We start from the raw sequence: 6,325 nt of genomic DNA, 5'->3' as shown, positions 1-6,325 counted from the left end.
TACTTGCTGGTTATCTGAATCTTTAACTTAAACGTTCTTTTCGGATAGCGCTTTCTATTGAAACTATTGCTCTCTTTCCTAGGAGCAAATACTAAGAATATGAAAAAAAAAAAACGATTTGGTGGATATGCTGGAAGTAAAACTGGTTCTTAACTGCGTGTTTTCCCTACAATGCATTTTGCATTCTGCTTTCCATTGTTCTGACAAACTTAAGTTTTTAATGAGTTAGATAGACCTGCTGTGTGTGTAATAGCTTGTGTATAAGTTAGCAGAAAAAACAGAAGGACTCATTTTGAAAATTAAAACATCTGTGTATAAGTAAATGAAAACCTCAGTGAGTCCCATCGAGGCCTTTTACATCTCAAAGAACAAACCTACTTAGAATTGACCACAGTGCTGTGTCTAGGCAGACTTCAGTTTCTTCTGGGTGTGTGTTATGTGGCAGGGTCGTGGTCTAGGCCATCAGCACTAGTGTAGCACTAACAGTCTTCTAATGTGCTGTCGAGCAAATGCTTTCATCTAGAGTTCTAGAAACACTTTAGGACTGTTTATAGTCTGGAGCTGCAACTGATAAATCATAGGTCTTGCAGTGTTTGGTATTGAGGTTTTCTCTGCTTTATGTCACATGTTCAAGTATAATTAATCTTCCTAAACGACTTAATTCTACGAAATTTTAGGAGGACAGTAAAAACACCACGAGGAATGGAGGTCTGGCTGTAATAAATGTACAGTTGGATACAGTAGGTTCATCTGTAGTCCTACCACCTGGCAAGTTTTAATTGCGATATGGGGCAAAGTACTGAGCATTTGCTCGTTCTTGTTTTTTTTTCTCCCAACTGTGAAACAAAGATTTAAGTTACTTAGGAATGTGACATGCCTCAGATTTAAGCCTAGTTGAAAACCCTGGAATATCTCCTAGAAAGCAAAGAAAAACAAATGGAGTTGCATTTAAAATGTGTATCGCTGTGAAAGTAATTGTTTTTCTTTTCTAATTAGATGTATTGTGCGAGCACTGAAAGATCCAAATACCTTTCTCTTTGACCATCTTCTTGCCTTAAAGCCAGTCAAATTTTTGGAGGGCGAACTTATTCACGATGTGAGTAGCTTTCTTTTTCGCAAGCTGGTTTAATATCTTATGAAGTCCATGCTTAACTAGTGTCCGTGGGAATTCATTGGAATAGCGGTCTGTGTCATTAATCTCCAATTGCATGTACTATTTTTTTTAAACATTTTCTTAGAATCAGAAAACTGAAATGTTATGCGTGAGATGTATAATAGAAAGTTTGCCTTCAGAAGCTTCGGAAGATTAGCTACAAGTTGCACCTTCACCATGAATTCTTTTGGCAAAACTGCCTTTCTGATCTGAGAAAATAAGCGCAGCACACATTGCCCTTGGCTTTCAGTAGGACACTTTTTAAGAGCTGTAACTGTTCTTGTTTTGGGGGTTGCGTATTTGTTGTTTTTTGCCCAGTTCAGTAGTACTTCGTTGTTTTGTGTGTCTGTGCATTCTCCAAAGAGGGAAACAGAAAATGTTTAAACTGTTCTTACATTTGTTTTCCATCTTCTAGCTTTTGACAATTTTTGTAAGCGCTAAACTAGTATCCTATGTCAAGTTTTACCAGAACAACAAAGACTTCATCGACTCCCTTGGTAAGTTTTCTAGTCGTTGTATTTCTGACATGGCTTACGATTATAGAACCTGCAGAAGACTTAAGTTCCAACCCAAATATCTAAGACAGAATTTTAATACTGATTTTTTTGGTTGTTTGCTTTTCTAAACAGTGGATCAGACTCTAACCTCTCAGAAATGGACTAAGTGTGTTTTTTTATATATGCTAGAACAAGCTGTATTGGGGGTTTCAAATAGCAATCTGTTTTCCTCCACTTCATTCACTTAAACCCTTCGGGAGGGAATATTTAGTGCATTGGTACATCAGGCTGGGGTGGAGATGACAACTTCAATAAGCGAGACAGCAGCTTGTATAAATCTCCTAACTGTTTTTTTAATGATCAGTAACTTTATAACAGCAAATACTTCAAATACTTCCCCTGAACTGCAAGGTAAAACATGCAGACTAGTGTGCGTGTGCGCGTGTGCTGATGCATTAGACCTAGCAAGTCACAGTCTGTCCCAGTTAATTTGTTTCATCACACGAAGCAATGTGATGGAATGTTAATGTCAGCACCCTCTTTATTTACACACCGTGGAAAAAAGGAGTAGTAATTAACACTTTGACACTCCCCCGTTGATGTGTAATTGACTGTTTCAAAGGAGCACTGGTTCATAAGCTATTGCGTGCATTAAAATTACGTTTTTTATATTCCAGCTTTTTAGGACAGGGGTCAGTGACAATGCAGAAATTGCTCAATGATGCAGATTTTTTTATTACTGCATTAAGGTTTTGACATATTAGTAATGAATAAATGTTTCCATAAAAATCTGATTTTTTTTTTATAACTTTGATTTTGAAATGACACTTGAGCACTAAGTGAATGCATTTGAATAAAGGCGTAGTTTTGCTAAAGCTGAGTTTAGTGCAGCCTTTTAACATATGCATTATTTTGTTTAATGGAGTGTGGTATAATTCTGAGAATAATTACCCTCAAAGCTTAAAAGTGCTGGTACTCTGAGTATTAAAATAATAGTTGTTTTTTGTTTTTTTTTTTTTAAAGCTAAAAATTAGCAGCAAGTTTTCAGTAGTTTGTAAATGTAAACCTATACACACATTATCTTTTGTCTTTTTATCTAAACGTTCAAAATGTTCAAAAATTTTACACTTGTCTTTCTAAGGGGAGAGTTTCTTTCATATAGTAGTTACTTTTATGTGCTGAAGTGGTTTATCTGTTTGGTACTGGCCCTTGGAAATATTTGCTTAAAATGCAGCTGTGCTTATATCTGTATATCATACAATAGTCACCATCTATTTTGTTTTGCCTTCCTGTATCTACGTTTAACTGTGAGTATAAGGTCTCCATATTTTCAGTATGTCTGGTATTCAGGTGATCCTAGCAAAATCCTTAAGTATCTGTACAGCTGTTTTGAAAAACCACCTTCCACTTACCTTGATTTCTCACCTTCTTTATGGTGCACTCAGGAAATTGTGAATGTCTTTCAGCAGCGGCTAAGGTAGAGATTCCGAAGCGGTTCAAACTGGAACGCTTGGAACTTGGTTTACTTCTTTCACCTATGCCTTCTGAAAAACAGTGGCGGATCAATATAGAAAACAGTACGATTATTTGAGGAGGCATTCAACAGTTCTCTAAAACATTTAGATCTGTTCCCCAAAACAAGTGCTTTTAATCATTCCGTTTCCCTCTCTCTCTCAAAATTCTCTCAAGTATTGGGCTTCGAAATAAAGGAGGACGTTGTTAATTTCAGAGCTGTTGCAAAATCAGCTTTATTTGGATCAGAGCCATTTAAGATTAGTCCACGAAAGCTGTGCAATGAAGGCTCCTACAGGTGGCTTCACTTTGTTACAATTTGTTGTTTTATTAATGCTGACAACTTAGGCCAGCAGTAGCATTATCTCTGTCAACTGAATCGCCCTAACATGTCCACATTTAATCTGGTATTATCAGCAGCCTTTTTCAGAAAGTTAATCAGCATCTCATTTGCATTTGTTAATTAGGGTTAATGTGTGCTAATTGATTTTTTGATGCTTGTAGGTTTCCATTAAACTCAGTTAGGTATATGTTTTCTGATGCTTCTCATTCATATGAGTTATAGTGATCACATTTTTGTTGAATTGGTGCCAAATAGGGAGCCTGCATCATGATTACAGCTAATTAACACAACATGATGTTCTCTACTAATGTGCTTCCCTATTAGAGTATGGATGTTATAAATTCCAAACTTAAATATTTACTGAAGCCATGTGGATGCTTACAACATCATCCCTAAAGCAAATGATTGCTGTTGATTTTAGAGGAACTTGCAGTGAAGCTTAGTTGGTGCCACGGAGAACTTGATAAAGAAAGGCCTTGGCTCATCCAAGGGCAGCTCTGTTCGCCTGCACTTTTTCAGGAGAAAGAACTCAGCTTTACACTGCAAGCCCAGGGTTCAGTTCTTTATGTTGCCATTCATACTACCCTGCAAAAGCTCTAACATACCTTAGCACTGGTTTACAGGTTCTTGAAGAGCACTTCTTTTTCTAAGATAGTAGATGCAGTAAGCATGCATGTAACTCATTGCTTTTATAATACAGCATAAGCAGTTACTCAAAACACATTTTTAGGGGACAGAAATGTTAGGCCGCTGAACCATTACAGTTCTTTTATGTATGTACATGTGAACGAGCAGTGAGGCTGGACGAAGACTTGGACTTCACCAGTTATTTTTCTTGTGTTGCACTGCTATGCTTCCTGATGATCCAACTAAACGCATCACCTGTACCCTTACAGCCCAAGTTCTGTTAAGATGATATCCTCAGTAGTTCAAAAAAAAAATTTGCACACGTCTTTTGGATATTCATTTTACTGATGATTGAGTCTTGATGAATTCCTAACTAAGCTATACATAAGGTGCTTTAGCAGAACACAAGGAGGATGCAGGAATAAATAATACCTCAGAAAACCTTTGTAAAGCCAGGTATAATGTTTTCACTGTGTGAAATTCAAAATTATTGGAAGAATAAATAGTAAAAACCATGAAAATTAAACTAGATATTATTGAATTAATATCCATAAACCGTCACTACTTCTCACACAGGCTTGTTGCATGAACAGAATATGGCAAAAATGAGGCTACTTACCTTCATGGGCATGGCTGTAGAGAACAAAGAAATATCATTTGACACAATGCAACAGGAACTTCAGATTGGAGCTGATGATGTAGAAGCATTTGTTATTGATGGTAAGAACTGTAAGAAAGGACTTTATACAACGCTGATAAACTGTACCTTATGTAGGCTTCTGAGCTGAGCTAATATTACATATTGAGAGAAATGTTCAATTCTAGTGTAGATGTATCTGTAAAACTTGTGTTTGAATGTACAACTGACTTTGAAAGAGTTGCTTTCTTAGTCATGGGAAATATATTTCAAATAATTCTGTCTAATAAATCGTTTGCGGGTTTGTCACCTGGTGCTGTTTGCTGTCATTAAAACTACTAGTTTGTAGGGGTATTTATTATTATTTTACAAGCTTGTTTAATAGCTTAGTTTGGCATCAGTAAGAGCAAGATACGTCCATCTTATAATGTCATTTCTTTGCATTTCTGCCTATTAAATTGTTAAAACTATCAGCAAAACAATGTTAAGTGAACTACTGTTTTATACGAGTCTTATGCAATATGACATAACCCTATCTTGAAAATAGGGCTTAAAACAGCATTTCTTTTTTGCAGCTGTGAAGACAAAGATGGTATACTGCAAAATAGATCAGACACAGAGGAAAGTAGTTGTCAGGTAAGACTTAATTCTTCGTAGCATTTTGTAGAACTTATTGCGTTCTTATTATTTCGCTTCCAGTTGTAGAATATTTTAACTAGAGGCAAGGTATTGTTCCTACCGCTTGGTGATAGTTAAGTAGTTGCTATTTATCATAATTTTATTAAAGCTCAGACTGAATGTGATTAGCTTCTTTAATGAAAGAGTCCTATTTTCCAGCACATTTCATTTAATGACCTAATAGTGACAAGAATACTAATGACTATTGTTGCTTTAAATATTTGGGAAGGCTACAGAACTCTGTAACTGGTGAAGTGCAGCTTTTTACCGAAAATAAAAACAACCCTGCTCATGTGTGAGATGAAAGTAACGCTGTAAAAGAATTGGTAGGTGCGTATTACATCTAGTAATCATCTGATTTTGTTTTACTTCTCTAGTCACAGCACACATCGGACTTTTGGAAAGCAGCAGTGGCAGCAGTTGTATGATACTCTAAACACCTGGAAACAAAATTTGAATCAAGTCAAAAACAGTCTTCTCAGTCTCTCAGACACCTAAAGTGTAACCTAGAAATGTCTCGCAATAGATACATTTTATTCAAAACTTTGACTATTTGTTAATGTTTCCAAAATGTATACAATTGGTTTAAAGAAGACAAGTATTCTAAAGTGGAACAGAAAAGCAATAAAACGTGGGAAAATCTCTTGTTGATTTCCTTATAGAATTAGAAACAAGTAACAGTAGCAACACCCTGCTTCTTTTTTTTATCTTGTTATTTATTTAGGTTTCTCATATGACGAGCTGCTCTCCAAGAGGTAGGGGATGGGAGGGAGGTAGATGAGCAAAGTGATGGCCAAAGTAACCTAAGTGAGAGGTTACTATTATCCTGAAGGAGGAGAAACATGAACCAGAAGTGAAACTTCTTATGTCGTACCCCA

The 6,325-nt window shown here is 36.2% G+C and overlaps 1 protein-coding gene across 1 annotated transcript in view; it reads left to right on the top strand.

Annotated features, from left to right (window-relative positions):
• Window positions 1–6,089, top strand: part of EIF3M (eukaryotic translation initiation factor 3 subunit M) — a 14,763-nt gene extending 8,674 nt beyond the window's left edge. The window contains exons 7-11 of the mRNA XM_019616041.1: window positions 997–1,096; window positions 1,569–1,650; window positions 4,709–4,852; window positions 5,345–5,405; window positions 5,825–6,089. Coding sequence (XP_019471586.1) covers window positions 997–1,096; window positions 1,569–1,650; window positions 4,709–4,852; window positions 5,345–5,405; window positions 5,825–5,945 — 508 coding nt within the window. The 3' untranslated portion in view covers window positions 5,946–6,089. The remainder of the gene's footprint in view (window positions 1–996; window positions 1,097–1,568; window positions 1,651–4,708; window positions 4,853–5,344; window positions 5,406–5,824) is intronic.
• Window positions 6,090–6,325: the final 236 nt, after the last annotated feature.

Source organism: Meleagris gallopavo, chromosome 5 (genome assembly GCF_000146605.3).
Source record: "Meleagris gallopavo isolate NT-WF06-2002-E0010 breed Aviagen turkey brand Nicholas breeding stock chromosome 5, Turkey_5.1, whole genome shotgun sequence".
Lineage (NCBI taxonomy): Eukaryota > Metazoa > Chordata > Aves > Galliformes > Phasianidae > Meleagris > Meleagris gallopavo.
Note: the sequence above shows the minus strand (reverse complement) of the source record. Positions and strands in the feature narration are given on the sequence as shown.